This window comes from Cololabis saira, chromosome 20, assembly GCF_033807715.1.
Source record: "Cololabis saira isolate AMF1-May2022 chromosome 20, fColSai1.1, whole genome shotgun sequence".
Classification (NCBI taxonomy): Eukaryota; Metazoa; Chordata; class Actinopteri; order Beloniformes; family Belonidae; genus Cololabis; species Cololabis saira.
In genome coordinates, this window is record NC_084606.1 from 5699224 (window position 1) to 5718208 (window position 18985).

The window sequence follows — 18985 nt, forward strand, 5'->3', positions numbered from 1 at the left end:
ATGCGTTACTCCACACAACCGCCACGGCCGCTGTCACCACCGACTCGCTTTATAAAAGAGGGCAAACTTCTACCCGGACAGTTCACCTGCAACGTCAACATCCTCAAACGGTAAGAACTTCTTTATTTAAATTACAGTTAAAAATGGTACAAACGTCCTAAACTATGAAATTGGCTGATCTAATTTCATCAAGTTTATTTCTATAGCAACTTTAATACAAGCGTTGACCAAAAATTCTGTTAAGATTACAGAGAAAAAAACTAAACGATGTCGCAAAAAATGGAACTGAAAAAGATGAAAAGTGTTTTATTTACTGTCATTTTTGTTGCATTAAGGGTACATTTTACAATAAATAAATCAAATAAATGAGCTGAATTTGTGATTTATCAAAAATACACACAGATGGACTTCCTCTGATTTTAATAATATTTCCTTATCATTTCTAACAAAAGAAAGGAGGACAAAGCTGACAAAAATGGAACCATCTGCAATGAAATGGCATTCATGTGAGTAATCTTCCGCCAGTATTAATTTACACACACACACACACACACACACACACACACACACACACACACACACACACACACACACACACACACACACACACACTTTTGTATGTATATGTATGTAAACAAACACTTGGATGACTCCTTCTCTTCTCATTATCCTCAAAGTTCAGTTTCTCAGAACTCTGCAGCTTTTGCTGAAATGAGCGTCTCCACCAGAATGAAGCATTTTACTGTGAAAGTATAAAAAAAATAATCTTCTTGAATATTTCTGTACACACCGAAGATTTCTTCTTTATTTGACCGAATGTCTTTACACTCTAGGGGTGTAACAATATATCGTGCCAGGAAATTTCGCGATACAAAAACGTTACGATACGTGTCGTGGAGGTGACAAACTGTATCGCGATATTGGGTTATTAATATTAATATATTGTGTTGACTAGTAACGCACATCCGACCGCGGCCGCGGCTGCGACCGCGACCGCGCTGACCAAAATCTGACTCCGCTCAGAAGAAACTAGTACCGTTTTGCGGTCCCGTTTTGAGCTCTGAACTTTTACTTATGTAAGGCTGGTGTAGAGTTAAGCCTTATCTTATTAAATTAAACCTTTTTGGGGTGGTGAGTAGGATAAACACGGGCACAACTTCTGCTGAGTTCCAGTGTACTTTAATGTCCCTCAACAGTGTAGGATTTTAGAACATCAACACAGCACCTAGTGCCGTACTGTGGCGTATCACTCCGCCCAATCTAAAACAGACTAATCACTACAGATAAACTGACTAGTGTCATTATAGTCCCTGATTTACATCAGAATATAAAGAATATATTTATAACATAATGAACCCTGAATTACCAAAATAGCCTAACAAAATAAATCTCCTCTTACACTTATAAGGTGAGCATGAATCAATCTTTTTATGATGTAAAATTGTATGTATTTATTTACTTGTATTTATTTATTTAATTTTAGTTGTTACAGTTCTGGAAAAGAAAAAAAGTCAAATCATACATGAGAGAAACTATTCAGTTTGTGGCAAAATATTTGTACTTGTATGTCTGTGTATTTGTACACACAGACAAAAACAAAACAAGACAGAACAAATAAACACAGGGGGAAAAAAAAAAGATAAAATTAAAAAAACAATTAAATGGAAAAAAAAGAAATAAAAAATTGTTTTTTATTTTTCTTGAAAATTTTGACTTTTTTCTCAACATTTTTACTTTTTTCACGAAATTCTGACTATTTCCTCGACATTTCAACTTTTTTCTCGACATTTCGACTTTTTTCTCGAGATTGTACCTCAACATTAATCTCGACATTTCAACCTTTTTCTCGAAATTTAGATTTTTTTTTGACATTCCATTTTTTTTCACGAAATTCTGACTATTTCCTCGACATTTCCACTTTTTTCTCAACATTTTCACTTTTTTCTCGAGATTGTACTTCAACATTAATCTCGAAATTTTGACTTTTTTCTCGACATTTCAACTTTTTTCTCGACATTTCAACTTTTTTCTCGACATTTCGACTTTCTTCTCGAAATTTTGACTTTTTTCTCGACATTTCGACTTTTTTTCTCGACATTTCAACTTTTTTCTCAACATTTTGACTTTTTTTCTCAAAGTGCATAATGAAAAAAAGAAATCTTCCCCCAGTTATAACTAATATAGAAACATGCAGCATGTGTTGCCTTCATTCAAAGGCTGTTACAAGACTTTTAATTTTTTGCGGCTCCAGACATATTTGTTGTTTGTGTTTTTGGTCCAATATGGCTCTTTCAACATTTTGGGTTGCCGACCCCTGGTGTAGAGGAAACCTCAGTCTCTCTCCAGGAAAAAGCAATCCTCCTTCTGGCCTGCAGGAGGCCAAAGTTGATCAGAGTGACTTTTTCTTTTAATTGGTTTTCCCTTTTTTCCCTTTTTTTTCCATCTGCAGTTAAGTTGGGCTTTCTGCTGCTGCTCACTCTGCATTGCAACCATGGTACCAACGTCAACGCGAAGAAAAATCTGTCAGACTGCTTGAAGGACTCAGACTACCAGGAGCTGCTGCAGACAGCGAAGAACGGCCTCCCACAGATAATCACCCCTCATCATGTTGTCATCGTTGGAGCTGGCATGGCTGGACTCACCGCTGCCAAGTTACTGCAGGATGCAGGACAAAAGGTACGTCAACATAGTCATCTTATCGTCTTCTATTACTCGTACGATTTTCGCTAGAAATTGAAAAATGCATTTTTATACTTCATCAACGTAGATAAACAAATTTACCCAACAATTGTTGGTGAATATCTTCACTATATGGAGGTTATTTTTTAACCTTGTGCATACTGCAAAAAAAAGGAATGAGAATTATACACAATGCAGGTTACCAGGATCACACTAACCAATTATTTCTACAATCAAATCACTAAAATTTCTGGATTTTGTCAGTTTCAATACAGCCACTAGCGACGCTGGCGCGGGTTTCCGGGTTATAAAAACCCAATGTCAACAACATTTCAAAGTAGAGGGTCCCCCCTCTGCCCTAAGGGGGGCCCAATGAGAGGGCCCCGTTTTGTGTGATACATTCATATATAATCGTAAAATGTGTAGGTTATAATAACGATAACATGTGCATTGTGCGGCCACTGTAGGTTCATTCTTACTTTACAACTGTCCTGAACGCATCAGGGCTGTGAGCCAACCTGATTGGCTGGAACTTAACTTGTTTCGTTTTTTTTACATTTGAACTAACTCGTCTTGTATGTGAGACTGCGGCGTTTTGGAGGGAACTTTGAAAGAGGAAAAATGGAGAAGAAAAAGCACCAGTCTGGATCGTTAAAAAGAAAGGTAAAAGAGAGAAAGGAGAGGCTAGTTGCTTCCTGTCCGCGGCGGAGGTGTGAGGTGAGCGGCGGACAGTCCGCCGCTCACCTCATATTTTGCAACGGCGCCGGTGGCTGATGAGGAGGCTAGTGTTAGCTGGAGCGGCCGTTACATTGTTTTCCACGTTACTTGGAATATATTGTTCGAGCCGAGGATGATGTTCTGGAGTTCGGAGTCTGTGAGTTGGTGCAGCGGCAACAAGCGCAGATACAGCAATCGGTGAGCACATAAATAATGATCAGAATGTTGTTATTGCCTTGACCACCTTAATGTACCTTGTGTTGTTGTCAACTGTAATAGACCGCCGAGTCTATTTCTATTTGAATGCATATTGTGTGCAGTTGATACATTTTTAATAGGCTATGCGTTTTGTTGTGTTTAGACCGCCGTGTCTATTTTCTATTTATAGATCTCATTAATGGCCTTATAGACAATTGTGTCTATATTCTATCTGAATAGATTGTGTAATTGTAGTTTACATTTTATGTTTTAAGTTGTATTAAAGATGGTTTGGTTCAGACCCTGTGAGTCACGGTCACACCAGCACCAAGGACAGCGACGCGCTCAGATTGACGGCTGTCAGGCTGCGTGGCGTGTGTGTGTGTGTGTGTGTGTGTGTGTGTGTGTGTGTGTGTGTGTGTGTGTGTTTCTGTGTGTGTGTGTGTGTGTGTGTGAACTGGTTTGTGGCTTTCTGAGGCACCTAGGCTTGCTTAGCTCAGTAAATGTGAGCATTTGTGTTGTTTGCTGGGTATGATGAGGTGTCCGTTATCTTTGTTGGTATTTTGCTGAATGCAGCAATAAAATGAGGAGGATAATAATTATAATTGTTGTCATGACACTTTCTGTGGCTTTCTCGTTTCTCATTAAGTTTTTACTCCTTATATTGTCTAAAATTGAATAGGGGAATACACAGAGCTTTGCCCTGTTGCACTATTCACCACCCTGCAGTTATTATTATCCTGTGCTATGCATTCAACTGCTGATCTGGAATGGTCTTTTTTGTTATAATCATTGAAGCTGCTTGTGGCTGTCAATCTGTTTCTAAACGACTTAAAGTCATGCAAAGTTAACCAATCCGACCCGTAAAATCCCAAAAATTTTGCGCGTGCGCGCGCTTTGCGCGCGCACGCAGTTTAGGCCTCCGCTACGCAAGGGCCCCTTTGGGCTCAGAACCCATAAGGGATTACACCTGGCGACGCCCCTGAATACAGCACAACTAATGTTCAAAGCAAAGAATAATTAATTACCGGGTCAAATACAGGGGGTATTTTTTGAAAGAGAGGGAGGGGTCAGTTTAATTTTAAAGTTCTCAACAGACGCTGAAGAGTTTCCGCAAGTCGACCTGCGGAGGGAAACTGTGGAACAGCCTGAACATGGAGATAAAACAAAGTCAAAACATATCACAATTTAAAACAAGATACAAAGAAACATTCTATTCAAAATACAGATGCAAATAAACACGTAGATATGTACATTTATTAATATATGTAGATATATAGACGTATATTATGGATATAGATATGTTATATGTAGGTATGTATATGGATATATTGAGTTATATTATATGTACAGTATTTATATATCTATAACTCTATTAATATATATTGATTTATAGTTATATGTTATGGAGGATTTTTTGTGCCAAAATTAAATAAAGAAATACATCATTAATTATTTAAAAAGGGAATGAAATATATCATTAATTAATTAATTAAATGTGTCATTAATTAATTAAAATTAAAATTAAATATGTAATTAATTAATTAAAATACAATTTATTTTAAGTAAAAAAATATATTTATTATTTCAGCATTTAATTAATTAATGACACATTTAATTAATGATTTCGTGTTGCTGAATCATGAAATGTAAATGTAAAACTGTCAGTTTCACTCGTCAAACTCAGTGGGCGGAGCTAACGCAAATCTAGTGGAATCCACTGCTTTGGTCTGAAACTGGAGGTAGAAGAGGAGCCTTTCTAAACATGACAGCTGTGAGTTGCGTGTTGTAGAGAGTTGCGTGATGCAGCAGCAGGTATCTGCTGTGACGGAGCCGCTGGAGCCGGAGGAGTTCTGCTCAGAGCTTCTTCAATTAAACTCGCTGCTTCTCTCAGCAGCTCTGGGCAGGATTTTGACATTTTGTACACCTTGCTGTACCAACATTTGAGGTTAAAGGACCGATTCTTCAGTGGTTGTCAATACAATTTTGGAGTAGAGTAAAAATTTTGGAGTAGAGTAAAAATTTTGGAGTAGAGTAAAAATTTTGGAGTAGAGTATTCAAACCAACGTAGAGGTGAATAGCGCCACCTAGTTTATCGTAATGTGTTCACAAGCCCTGCAACAATCCATTATGTGGATTCAATTTGCCTTGACTTGATGTGCAGGGGAACCAATGAGGTGTTTGGAATCCGCCCACTGAGTTTGACGAGTGAAACTGACAGTTTTACATTTCATGATTCACACGCAGCAACACAAAATCATTAATTAAATGTGTCATTAATTAATTAAATGCAGTTTTACATTTCATGATTCACACACAACAAGAAATCATTAATTAAATGTGTCATTAATTAATTAAAGCAGCACAACGTAACTTTCAGCTCTTCTGAGTTTGGCGGCATCTTTTGGACAAAAGCGGTAGTGTTTTACCAGAAAGAACACTACGTTTCCCATGAGCACCAGCGCGTACTGCCGGAAAGATCCTGTCCCGTCGCTGCATTTGTTTTGATGAGAGGAGACGGGACGCTTTTCTGTTTCACCAAGTGAACAGACAGAACGCAAAAAAAAAGATGTTAAACTGCTGGAAATGAACTGGAATTTACCGGGATACCTTAAACAAGGAAGCCAGGGAGCAGTATATGGAGAAAATAATGATTATTAATTATTATTAATTATAATAATAATTAATCCCTACTGAAGAGCCATGTGTTTCAATAAATTTGTATAATAGTAGCCTACAACATACAGTACATGTTTTGTATCCCTCTTACTTCTCTTTTCTTTTCTTTGACTGCTATATTATGGTGAAGAGGCGTGAGCAATGTTTTTTTTTTCCTCGTGAGATTATTTTTTTCCTCTGCAGCTACAAATAAGAGTTAATATTTTTTCCTCAACAAACTAGTTTTATCTGAAGATTGGGGTTAATTGCACCGCAGAGAGCTGGCCAGCAACTGCGTTTAGCTGGCGAAGTGGGGAATAAAACCTATGTTTTGATCCGACCGGGTCTGCATGAGTGTTTGTGGTTTAAGGCTGATTTATGGTTCCGCGTTAAATCGACGCAGAGCCTACGGCGTAGGGTACGCGGCGACACGCACCGTATGTTGCGTTTCGCCACGTACCCTACGCCGTAGGCCTGCGTCGATTTAACGCAGAACCATAATTCAGGCTTTACTGTGTGGAAGGTGTTTGGTCGTTACAGCCGCGATCCAAAGCGAACCGACGACTCTTTCACTCTTTTACTTTGTTATATCAGATACTCGGCCTGCGTGGTTCTGCCTCCGAGCAGGAAACCGGTTAAAAGTTAAACCATTAGGATCTTTTCCCCACGTCTGTTGTGTGGAGCTGCTGCAGCCACAACGCAGCTTCTGCGGAGCTGCGCTCCAAGCCCCGCCCATTTTCGTCTCGACTGCGAATCAGGAAGGAGGGGGAAGTGACGTATGCCGTAAAGCAGTCAAAGTCGTAATGATTTGTAGTTTTTTAGTGTGGCAGGGTTCCTACCATGCTCCTCAAAGTTACATAGTGCCAGTGAAGGCTACACAGACCCCTCAGACCATGACAGAGGTTCATTAAACCTGTTGGAAGTTGATGTACCATCACAATGACTCTGGAAATATGATATTAAGGTGGAAAAGTTACGTAGTGTCGCTTTAAAATGAATTGTATTTTAATTAATTAATGACATATTTAAATTTAACTTTAATTAGTTAATGACACATTTAATTAATTAATGATATATTTCATTCCCATTTTAATTAATTAATGATGTATTTATTTATTTAATTTTGGCACAAAAAATCCTCCATACTATGTAGATATGTCGATATATAGATTTATAGTAATTTGTATGTATATAATTGGGGGTAAATATATGAACCAGTATATATAGCATATCTACTCTTATATAGTTATTCAAGTACATTGTTATACCATTGCTGTCCATTGTTCTCTATTATATTGTAGTATTATAGAAAAGTAATGATAATGTAATACTATGCATTATAATTACTTCTATTTTTACATACATACATAGCACAACTAAATGATGGGCATTTGTTTTTTTTTTTTTTTGTATTTGTTCGATTTTGACTATATTTATATATAATTGAATATTATATCACTGTATTGAACAGTTATTAAAGTAGATTATTGAAACTCGTCTTATATGTAAGAATGTATGTAAGATTCAGGGGTAGGACTCAATAAGTGGCTGCTTAATTCCTACTCTGTTTCGAGCATGTTGGTGGATCCATATATATATATATATATATATATATATATATATATATATATATATATATATATATATATATGTATTCTGTTTTTTTAATTTTTTGTACTCTTTTTTTATCATGCATGTTCGAAATAAAATCATCAAATCAAATAATGTTGTTAAAAGGTAACTATATTGGAGGCTAGTGGACGAGTTGGGGGCCGGACACACACCCACAGGAATGAAACGGAGCATTGGTATGTCGACATCGGGTCCATGAGGATCCCGTCTACCCATAAGTGAGTAACTGAAATGAAAATATGCCTCTCAGCAGCTGACCTGGCCTCTTGCTGTTATTCACCCCACATGTTCTGAGCTTCATGAATTCACAGTCTCAAATGTATCAACAGGATCCTCCACTGGTACATCAAGGAGATGAAAGTCCCACTGAATGACTTCATTATGGATAGTAATGACACCTTTTACTTTGTGAATGGACACAAACACAAAACAGGGGATGTCAAACAAAATCCTGAGATCCTGGGATACAACCTGCCAGAGAATGAACGCAAAAAGTCTGCAGGACAGCTACTATCAGATGCATTGGTGCCGGTACGTGGGAGGGTGGGGAAGTTTTACCTGCAGGAAAATTAAAAGACTGGCTTCTTTAATCAGTATGTATAAGGAAATGAAAGAAGATGCCTTTGTGAACACTTACTAAAATACACGACTGAGCCATGATGCAGAAGCGATCAGTGGTCTCCAACCCTGGTCCTCAAGAGCTACTGACCCGCATGTTGGAAATCATTCGTCACCAACCCTGGTCCTCAAGAGCTACTCATCCTGCATGTTTGAGATCAGTGGTCATTGACCCTGGTCCTTGAGAGCTACTGACCCGCATGTTCAAGATCATTGGTCTCCAACCCTGATCCTTGAGAGCTACTGAACCACATGTTTGAGATCAGTGGTCATTGACTTGGTCCTCGAGAGCTACTGACCCGCATGTTTGAGATCAGTGGTCTCCAACCCTGATCCTTGAGAGCTACTGACCCACATGTTTGAGATCAGTGGTCATTGACCTGGTCCTTGAGAGCTACTGACCCGCATGTTTGAGATCAGTGGTCATCGACCTTGGTCTTCGAGAGCTACTGACCCACATGTTTGAGATCAGTGGTCATTGACCTGGTCCTTGAGAGCTACTGACCCACATGTTTGAGATCAGTGGTCTCCAACCCTGGTCATTGAGAGCTACTGACCCGCATGTTTGAGATCAGTGGTCTCCAACCCTGGTCATTGAGAGCTACTGACCCGCATGTTTGAGATCAGTGGTCATCGACCTTGGTCTTCGAGAGCTACTGACCCACATGTTTGAGATCAGTGGTCATTGACCTGGTCCTTGAGAGCTACTGACCCGCATGTTTGAGATCAGTGGTCATCGACCTTGGTCTTCGAGAGCTACTGACCCACATGTTTGAGATCAGTGGTCATTGACCTGGTCCTTGAGAGCTACTGACCCACATGTTTAAGATCATTGGTCTCCAACCCTGATCCTTGAGAGCTACTGACCCACATGTTTGAGATCAGTGGTCATTGAACTGGTCCTCAAGAGTTACTGACCCACATGTTTGAGATCAGTGGTCATTGACCTGGTCCTCAAGAGTTACTGACGTGCATGTTTGAGATCAGTGGTCATCGACCCTGGTCTTCGAAAGCTACTGACCCACATGTTTGAGATCAGTGGTCTCCAACCCTGGTCATTGAGAGCTACTGACCCGCATGTTTGAGATCAGTGGTCTCCAACCCTGGTCATTGAGAGCTACTGACCCACATGTTTGAGATCAGTGGTCATTGACCTGGTCCTTGAGAGCTACTGACCCACATGTTTGAGATCAGTGGTCATCGACCTTGGTCCTCGAGAGCTACTGACCCGCATGTTTGAGATCAGTGGTCATCGACCCTGGTCGTCAAGAGCTACTGACCCGCATGTTCGAGATCAGTGGTCTCCAACCCTGGTCATTGAGAGCTACTGACCCACATGTTTGAGATCAGTGGTCATTGACCTGGTCCTTGAGAGCTACTGACCCACATGTTTGAGATCAGTGGTCATTGACCTGGTCCTCAAGAGTTACTGACGTGCATGTTTGAGATCAGTGGTCATCGACCCTGGTCTTCGAGAGCTACTGACCCACATGTTTGAGATCAGTGGTCTCCAACCCTGATCCTTGGGAGCTACTGTCCTGCATGTTCTAGATGTTTCCCTGCTTCAACACACGGCACCTACCACCAGTAAGTTCTAGTATCAGCATGAAAACAGGGACCCTTGACTGGATTTCAATATCTGTCATTAGATGACAAGGAGTTTAAACTTTTCATAAAAAAAACAATATTATCTGAAGCAGTTTTGTTTTAAAATAGAACTTGTTTAAAAAAAGGTATCAACTCTCCCTACAGACAAACCATAAATGACTTCAGGGACCAACAATGAGTATTGTTAATTTGTTCAAGTCCACTGCTGATGCTTTACAGATGATTGAATGGACGCTCGTTCAGATATATTTCAAAAAGCCAAAATGTCCTAATGAATGATGGTTATTGGGATGAGTACCAGTACAAGTAAAAAGTATTGTTATCTACAGGTCAAATGTGTAATCCAACAGTTGGGTTGTGAAGCTGCACTGAGGGAGTTTGACCACTACTCTGTGAAGGTAAGTTTGTGGTTCCTCTGGCTTCTAGCTGAGGAATTTCATACTCCATATCTGATTGTGATTCAGACATGCATGGCAGGGTCTTTTAAGAGTAGACTCATGAAAGATAAGTAATTCCTCAAAACATTGTGTCCTATAGCTTGTCAACAGGAATACCCACCCATCACAATTAAACAATTTAGAAAACATTCAAGACAACTCCATCTTCCCTGAGGACGTCACAGTTCTCTTTATTGTTTTAAAAAAAAATTTTAAAATGTGTGCGAAGCTAATGTTGAAGTACTCAGAATAAGAAAAAAAAATGTTTGAGGGTAAAACATAGAAGTACACGATAGGAAAAGTGCCTATACATATCAGTTTAGACTGTATATAATAAATTTTTTTCTCACAGGAATATCTGGAGGAAAGAAGTCACTTAAGTCAAGAAGGAATAAGGATGATTGGGGACTTGCTGAACGAAGACAGCCTAATGCCTCTGGCACTGTCTGAGATGATTTACCTTGAGATGGATATCAATGACAAAACAAAGTAAGGTCTAACATTTGACTCAGTAGCAGCTGAGCAGCAACTGACAAGCTCATGGCCAGCCTTCAGTTATCTCTCCAGTTAGTCCTCCATGTATCCCTCCAGTTAGTACTTGAGTTATACATCCAGTTATCTCTCCAGTTTCCCCTCCAGTTAGTCCTCCAGTTATCCCTCCATTTAGTCCTCCAGTTACCCCTTTAGTTAATCCTCCAGTTATCCCTCCAGTTAGTCCTCGAGTTATCCCTCCAGTTAATTCCTCAGTTATCCCTCCAATTAGTCCTCGAGTTATCCATCCAGTTAGTCCTCCAAGTATCCCTCCAGTTTGTCCAGGCTAGAAGCCTCTTATCTTTTCAGACAAGCCTTTCTGCCATACTGGACTAACTAGAGCAGGGGTCTTCAACTGGGGGTCCGCAAGCCCTAGGGGGGCCATGGAGGTACTGCAGGGGGTCCTCCAACTTAAAAAGAAATAAAGGCAATTTTAACCAAAATAATTTGTGTGTTAAAAAATGTATAATAATAATTAAAGCTGCAAGCAGTGATGAACGGGCCCTCGCGCGTGCAATTTTCACCAATAAAGGTCAAGGACTTAAAACCTAGTCTGATGACACCACCCACGACTTTTTATGTCAAACCATGGAAAAGTTATGGCAGAAAATAGGGACTATGAAATATCGACCAATCAGAAGAAGGGGCGGGGCTAATTTGCACCAATTATGTTCAAGGACTCAAAACCGAGTCCGATGACACCACCCACTACTCTTTATGTCAAACCATTCAAAAGTTATGGCAGAAATAAGGAACTATCAAATATAGTCTATCGTCGCCACGGTAACACCTTTGACTGAGAAAAGTAATGCCCATCATCGCAGGATCAAGACGCACATTTTGATGTATAACACACTTGGGAGCACGTTATGGTTTGGGCCGTATTAACTGCCGAAGGAATGGCATAAATTTCGCCAAAATGACACGATTAATTCAAAATGACCAACATCCTGTTCGGTTTTGGGCATGACGCCAAGAGACTTTCCTTTAAGTTGCGCCATGATACAGGTGTGTACCGATTTTCGTGCATGTACGTCAAACCGTATCGTGGGGCTTGAGGCACAAAGTTTTCCGGCGGGCGCTGTTGAGCCATTTTACCACGCCCATTAATGCAAACCATCAAATATCACATTTTTCGCCAGGCCTGGCTTGCATGCCACATTTGGTGACTTTTTGGGCACGTTTAGGGGGGCAAAAAGGCCCTCCTTTCGTCAGAAGAAAGAAAAAAAAAAGAAAGAAAAAAAAAATTCCTACAGATATAATAGGGCCTTCGCACTTTCATATTTAACGCTAGTTAGATCTGATGGATAAATTAGTGACAATAACGAAGTCTAAAGCTGGAGATCGTAACATTACAGCTCGACCTAACGTTATTCCTTCCGCGTCTGATGAAGCCAAAGTTTCATCAACCGTAACCGTAGAATAACTGAACGCTGCCTCACCTTGCTTGGTTCTGGTTCTTGGGAACCACAACAATCCAGATCCAGATGAACCTCAGGGGTCTGGGAGCTTCATAGGAACTAACAGATCCAGCATGTATTTTGGTCCAAGAACATTCAGGTCTTTGTAGACCAGCAGTAAGATTTTAAACTCTATCCTTTGACTCACTGGAAGCCAGTGTAGCAATTTCATGATCGGTGTAATGTGGTCCAGTTTCCTGGTGTTTGTAAGGACTCTGGCGGCAGTGTTCTGGATCAGCTGCCTGATTGATTTCTTGTTAAGGCCTGTAAAGATGCCGTTGCAATAATCCAACCTACTGAAAATTAATGCATGAATACGTTTTTCCATGTCTTGTTTAGACAGAAATCTCTTAATTCTAGCAATGTTTTTCAGGTGGTAATAGGCAGATTTAGTGATAACTTTTAGATGGCTGTTGAAGTTCAGGTCTGACTTAATAATTACACCAAGATTTCTGGCTTGATTCGTAGCTGTCAATGACATTGAGCCAAGGTGAGCGCTGATCTTTTCCCTTTCATTTTTAGGGCCAAAAATGATCATTGTCTTTTCTGCATTTAGCTGGAGTAAATTCTGGCACATCCACTCACTGATTTGGCTAATACAGTTACTCAATGAGAGTAGGGGACTGTAGTCATGTGGTGACACTGAAATATAAAGCTGTGTGTCATCGGCATAAGTATGGTAGGAAATGTTGTGATGTTCCATAATCTGAGCTAGGGGTAGCATATAGATGTTCAATAGAAGCGGCCCGAGAATGGACCCTTGAGGAACCCCACATGTGATCTTGGTTCTCTCAGACTAATGGTTTCCAATTGACACAAAAAAGGCCCTCTCTTGCAAGTAAGATTTGAACCATTGAAGCACAGTGCCGATAAGTTCCACCCACTTTTCCAATCTGCTGAGTGGTATGTTATGATCAACTGTGTCAAATGCAGCACTGAGATCCAGTAATACCACAACATAGCATTTGCATGTATCATTATTGAGATGAATATCATTTAAGACTTTGATGAGTACAGTCTCAGTGCTGTGGTGTGGCCGACATCCAGACTGAAAGGTGTTAAAAAGATTGTTTTGTATCACGAAAGCATGAATTTGCTGGAAAACAACCTTTTCAATGATTTCCCCCAAAAATAGCAGATTTGATATTGGCCTATATTTACTAAGTGTTGTAGCATCCAGATTTTTTTCTTTATTTAGAATATCAAGACAACATGTTGTGGGCTTTAATTTTGAAACCGTTTCCGTTAGAGTTGTATAATCTAAGAGGCTGAAATGTCCCAGATTGACTAGAGGATAGAAAGGCACAAGTGTTATCATTCCTGAGCTGGAGCTGCACATTGCTTTTCTTATTTGTAATATTCTGTTTGTGAAAAAGGCAACAAAGTCATTGCATGCCTTTTCAGACAGCAGTTCAGGGGGGATTGAGGCTGTGGGGTTTGTCAGTCTGTCTACCACAGAAAACAGTGTGCGGGCATTATTACTGTTTCTATCGATGATCTCTGAAAAATATGATTGCCTTGCATTCTCCAGTTTCTGTTTATAGTTGCGAAGACTCTCTTTATACATGTTGTAATATACCTGAAGTTTGTTTTTGCGCCACCTGCGTTCTGCTTGTCTACATATCCTTCTCTGTTCTTTAACCAGTGTGGCGTTTCTCCAGGGTGACTTTTTCCTCCCTGACAGAACTTTAGTCTTAATTGGGGCGATAGAATCAATAACAGACATAACATTGGAACTGAAACTGTTAACAAGGTCATCAACTAGAACTGAGGGAAGGGTTGGTGATGGTGCAAATCCCTGAGTGAATAATGCACAGGTGTTGTCGTTTATATAACGCTTTCTGATTACATCTGCTTCATCTTTCATAGGATTGGCAATGGTGGTAATTTTAAACAATACACAGTAGTGATCAGACAGAGCAACATCGTTCGCCATAACCTCTGAGATATTAAGACCTTTGGAAATAATTATATCTAATATGTATCCTCTGTTATGTGTTGGATCTGTGACATGCTGGGAAAGCCCAACATTATCCAGAATATTTAAAAATTCCATAGCACACCCATCTTTAGGATTATCACCATGAATGTTAAAATCACCCACTAAAACAACACATTCAAAATCCATGCACATAATTGACAGTAGTTTGACAAACGCATCAAAAAACCTTGACAGGGGGATTTTAACTGAGGCTGTCCACTTCCTTCAGTGCGTGCTGTTGCAGGTCTTATGACGCCTCTCCAGTCTCTTTATGTCAACCAGCTGTGCAGCCGGTGCACCACGCAGATATTACACCAGTACATTCTCAAGTGTGTTATCGTACAAAGTCAACAGGTTTGACCTCATTTGCTAGTTTAAACCTAAGGACCCTCAGGAAGTGGAGGTGTTAGACGTTAGACAGTTCCATTAAAGAGGTCTACCTAACTAAGCAGCCTCTCCGTGGACTTGGCTTTCAAGAGTTCAGGCTATGTGAATCATCAAGTTTAAGTGAGTTTAAAAACCGCAAAACTGTAAATGGGCAGTCAGCAGTGTTTGTGTCCTAGTGGAAATGCTTTTACCACCTCAAATACTAACATGGGCTATATCCCTTTACATTACTCTCACCTTGTCCAAAAGTATGATAAAACAAAAAAGATTGTTGTTCATTTGCTTCACTAACACTACATTCTTCCATCCTCCTTAGATTCACTGAAGTGACGGGTGGAACAGATCTTATCCCTCAAGCCTTTCGAGACAGACTCACTAGAACAAATATTCTTTACAAATCAGAGGTCAAGGCCATCAACCAAACAGACAAAACCTCGAAAGTCCAAGTGGTTTATGAAGAAAAAGGCAACTCTAGTCTTCAAATTCTTGAAGCTGACTTTGTCCTTATTACATCTACTGCCAAAAGAACCCTCCTTATGGACTTTGTTCCACCTTTTCCCGTCCGTAAGATGGAGGCCCTGAGGTCAGTCCACTATGGAAGTTCCACCAAAGTAATCCTCACCTTCAGCGAGAAGTTCTGGCAGACAGACAACATCCATGGCGGGAAGAGCATCACAGACTGGCCATCTCGCTTCATCTACTACCCCAGCCACAGTTTCCCAGAAAATGATAAGATCGGTGTCCTTCTGGCTTCCTACACCTGGGCTGAGGACTCCCTCCTCTTCCACGGTATGAGTGACGAAGACCTGAAAGAGCTGGTTCTGAAAGACCTGGCACTGATCCACGGTGATCACATCAAGGATCTCTGCACTGGGGTGATAGTGAAGAAGTGGAGTCTGGACCCCTACAGCCTGGGTGCCTTCGCTCTTTTTCAACCCTACCAACACCTGGAATATGCCGAGGAGCTCTTCAAGAGCGAAGGCCGGATTCACTTTGCCGGAGAGCACACGGCTTTTCCTCACGCTTGGATCGAGACATCCATGAAGTCTGCCATCAGGGCGGCTACAAACATCCACAGAGTGGCAGGAAAGTCAGCCAGCGCTCCAGACCGAGACGAGCTGTGAGCGTCTGAGAGTCTTTATCATGCAGCAACGATGGATTCAGAGCCTTTTTTTTTTCCAGATTTCCTTGATAACAACTTGTGCTCCTGAAGCCTACTTTGTCAAATTGATTCATTCTTTACTTTTTTTTCTTTAACTCAATTTATTGGAGCGTTTATTGTGGGTATCTTGTCTTGACCTTCTTTCGTCTTTACTTATAATTTGAGTTTTGAGTTGTGACCGAGTTATTTTTTGCTTGGCTTCTTTTAATGATTTTGATCATTTGCTGATGGTAATTTCCTGGATGGAGAAAACTAAACGATGATTGTATACTTATTTAGACAATCTCATTGTTTTAAAACATCTGACTTTAGGATTTTCATAACTGTCTTTTAAGCTCCATCTTCTTTTGGCTTTAAGCTTTCTCTCAGAATAAATCACATTAAATGTGAATTACTTTCACATGGCAGATTTGATTGTGTTGTCCTTTCATTTAATTCCGCTGACGGGTTATAGATTATTGACGTTTGACCTGTAGTCCAAAGACTTTTTAACTTTGTAAAATAAACTGTCCCACTGCAGAAAATAAAGTTTCATTAAACAACTAGGATTGTTGTGGCTTGATTTTAAAGCGTTTCTGAAAACAATAGCATGAATTATTACTACATTTAGCAGACGCTTTCATCCAAAGTAACTTACAATTAAACATGGAATATTGTTAGTAAATAAAAAAGGTGTATGACTAAGCAGATGCGGGTGGTTTTGTATCAGTGATTGATTTACACTAAATATTTTTAGACCGTTCAGACCATAGGATGACCAAGGAACCCACAACACGTGGAAATCCCCCCCAAAAAAGGAAATAGAAAAAGGGTAACAAAATTAAAATATTAGCAGTCAGGACTGACACAAATTGTGAGAAAAATCGCTACTCTCTTTAAATTAATGTTTAGAAAAAGAAATTAACAATAATAATGAGCATTTAATCAAAGTGGCCCTTACACTGAAAAAAATAAATCTAAGCGCATGTAAATATAACACATTTAAATCTGTGATATTAACAATGAAAATTGAAGTTTGTTGCTTTACATGAATACATCTAGTTTTGAACTTAATCTGCATTTGTTCAAAAATCAATACATTGTGCATTTTTTCCTTAACAAGCAGTATTTATGTAATCCCAGGCAATCTTTTCATTTAATCAGAAACAACAAGCAATGATCTTGTTATATTTACTTTTCCTTTAACAATTTGAATCCATTGGGCAGATTGACCAACGTTTAGATGAAACATGCTTTATTTGTTTAAGTAGAACACAACGGTAAAAAATATCTTGCTTGATCTACTTTAAAAACATTAAGGCAACTTTTTCGCATGAGATTTTTATGTAGATCAAGAAAGACTAGTCTTGTATAAACTATTTAATTTTTGGTATACAAAATTAATTTGCAAGTAAAGTAAACTTAATTTTGGCAAGTAAAGTGACCTTAACAGAATTAAGTTGACTGTACTTGCAAAATGTATTATTTACATACAAAAAATTAAGTAGTTTATACAAAGACTAGTCTTTCTTGATCTACATAATAATCTCATGCAAAAAGTTGCCTTCATTTTTTTAAGTAGATCAAGCACAATATTTGTATCAGTGTAGTATTAGACCAGTGGTCTTCGTTCCTGGTCCTCGAGAGCCGCAGTCCTGCATGTTTTCGATATTTCCCTGCTTCAACACACCTGATTCTCATTAGTGGTCATCACCAACTTGTCATCAACTCTGTTGGTGACAAGGTCATTTTATAGGCCAAAGTTACATGATGTCGGAATTAATTATTCCGAATTAAATAATTCCGAATTAAACTATTTTCCTTTGAGTTTACATGGAAATAGTAATTCCGAATTGAGGTTTACATGGAAAACACGTTTGATGGGCTTTATCCAATTCCTCTGGGGGCTTAGAAGGTTCTGATTGGATAGGGGGGGGACCGGAAGTTAAACTACCGGAAGAAAAACAAACTTAGCCGCTTAGCCGCTACAACTTTGAAAAGCTCACAATTTTTTATGTTTCCTGCCATCTTTCTTTTAATTTTTTTTTTAAATTTAAAATTTAATTCTTTTAATTATTTCCAGGTCCTCCAAGCTATTCATTAAATAAATCGTCTCTGCTCTTGACCACCGTTTACTGTGTTACTTTGTTTGGAAAACAAGCCCAGCGCAGAATATAAGCGTCATGGAGACAGGTGGGCGAGGGAACGAGCAGCGCAGGAAGACCGGAATTAATTTAAAGAGGAATGAGTGTATACATTATCGCGGAATTATTCTATTCGGATTTAAAATCAGAATAAACCAGCCACTTCGGAATTAGGTTTAATTCGGAATGGCCATTTTCATTCGGAATTAGGAGTTTACATGGTCATTTTTAATCATTTTAAATCGGATTTAATTTTAATTCTGAATTAAAGAGGAATTAAAACGCACTCATAGTTTGGATCGAGTTGTTTATATCAAATCAAATCAAACCAAACCAAACCAAATCAAATCAAATCAAATCAAATCAAATCAAATCAAATCAAATCAAATCAAACCAAACCAAACTTTATTTGTATAGCACCTTTCATGCATAGAATACAGCACAAAGTGCTTTACATCTCCACAACCATCCAGGCCAGAACGACCCCCAGGACGACGCCCCTGCAGGCCAGAGTCACTCCCAGCATGGAGCGCTCCGCATGAGGAAACACTGGAGATAAAAGCTACAAGAAAGAAGGATAAGATAGGCTATGAAGTTAAAATACACACTAAAAAAGTATAGAAGTGTAACATAAAATCCTAAGAGTAGGTCTAAAGAGCAAGACATTTGAAATTGAGATAATAAAACAATAGAATGTATAAAACAGACCATAAATAACAAAACATTTAAATATAACATTGACATAAAACAATTAGATAATAAAACAGGATAAACTAAACTAAAGATTAATATAA

General features: G+C 39.2%; 1 protein-coding gene across 1 annotated transcript; it reads left to right on the forward strand.

The window, feature by feature from the left end:
- On the forward strand, positions 1-16030 carry LOC133420938 (L-amino-acid oxidase-like). The gene is made up of 8 exons (XM_061710817.1): positions 1-110; positions 2324-2394; positions 2450-2676; positions 7990-8102; positions 8214-8415; positions 10440-10508; positions 10900-11036; positions 15223-16030. The coding sequence occupies exons 1-8, from the start codon at positions 1-3 to the stop codon at positions 16028-16030; spliced, it is 1737 nt and encodes a 578-aa protein (XP_061566801.1).
- Positions 16031-18985: the final 2955 nt, after the last annotated feature.

Bases quoted from the DNA above. Each gene is read 5' to 3' on its own strand.
- LOC133420938 (XM_061710817.1), top strand. From the start codon at position 1: ATGCGTTACTCCACACAACCGCCACGGCCGCTGTCACCACCGACTCGC. The intron at 8,416-10,439 runs GTACGTGGGAGG...TGTTATCTACAG, and splicing joins TATCAGATGCATTGGTGCCG to GTCAAATGTGTAATCCAACA. The intron at 10,509-10,899 runs GTAAGTTTGTGG...TTTTTCTCACAG, and splicing joins TTGACCACTACTCTGTGAAG to GAATATCTGGAGGAAAGAAG.